The sequence below is a fragment of the Pyrgilauda ruficollis genome, unplaced genomic scaffold (assembly GCF_017590135.1).
Source record: "Pyrgilauda ruficollis isolate IOZ18807 unplaced genomic scaffold, ASM1759013v1 scaffold15, whole genome shotgun sequence".
Taxonomy (NCBI): domain Eukaryota; kingdom Metazoa; phylum Chordata; class Aves; order Passeriformes; family Passeridae; genus Pyrgilauda; species Pyrgilauda ruficollis.
Window position 1 is genome coordinate 16589221 of NW_024513654.1, and position 521 is coordinate 16589741.

Consider the following 521-nt stretch of genomic DNA (forward strand, 5'->3'; position numbering starts at 1 on the left):
AGCGCGCTGCGGGCAGGACGCCTGCGCCGTGCGGGGGGGCGGGCGCCGCATCCCAGCGCTCGGAGCTGCGGGCGCCGGCATGAGCGGAGGCTTCGCCGCGCCCAGCCGGACCTGAGCCGGGAGACAAAGGGGAGAAGCTGCCGCCATGGGCGAGCAGCTCCGCGCCCAGCCCGCCGCCCCGGCGGGGCCGCCGCCGCCCGCCGCCGCCTCCTGCTCGCTGCTCGGCGGGCTGCTGCAGAACGGCTTCCACCCCTCGGGCCCGCCGCTCAGCAACGGCGGCTGCGGGGAGCCGCCGCACCCGCTGCTGCTACGCCCGGAGCTGCCGCCCCTCAGCCACGGTTCTCCGGCCAAGAAATGCAGGCTGCGCCGGAGGGTGGACTCGGGCCGGCGGCACAGGCCACGTAAGTGATGACCGCGACGGCTCTGGGAAGCGGCGCCGGTCCGGCCCCCGCCGCGCGGCGCTGCCGCAGCCCGGCCCGGTGTCAGGCGGCCGCGGGTCCCGCGCCGCCTCCCTCCCTGCG

At 79.5% G+C, this 521-nt stretch overlaps 1 protein-coding gene across 2 annotated transcripts in view; it reads left to right on the forward strand.

The window, feature by feature from the left end:
• The window catches only part of PANK1 (pantothenate kinase 1), a 25977-nt gene continuing 25456 nt past the window's right edge, over positions 1-521 (forward strand). For both annotated transcript variants that reach the window (XM_041461005.1, XM_041461006.1), the window contains exon 1: positions 1-401. In XM_041461005.1, the coding sequence (XP_041316939.1) occupies positions 146-401 (256 nt within the window). In that variant the 5' untranslated portion in view covers positions 1-145. The remainder of the gene's footprint in view (positions 402-521) is intronic.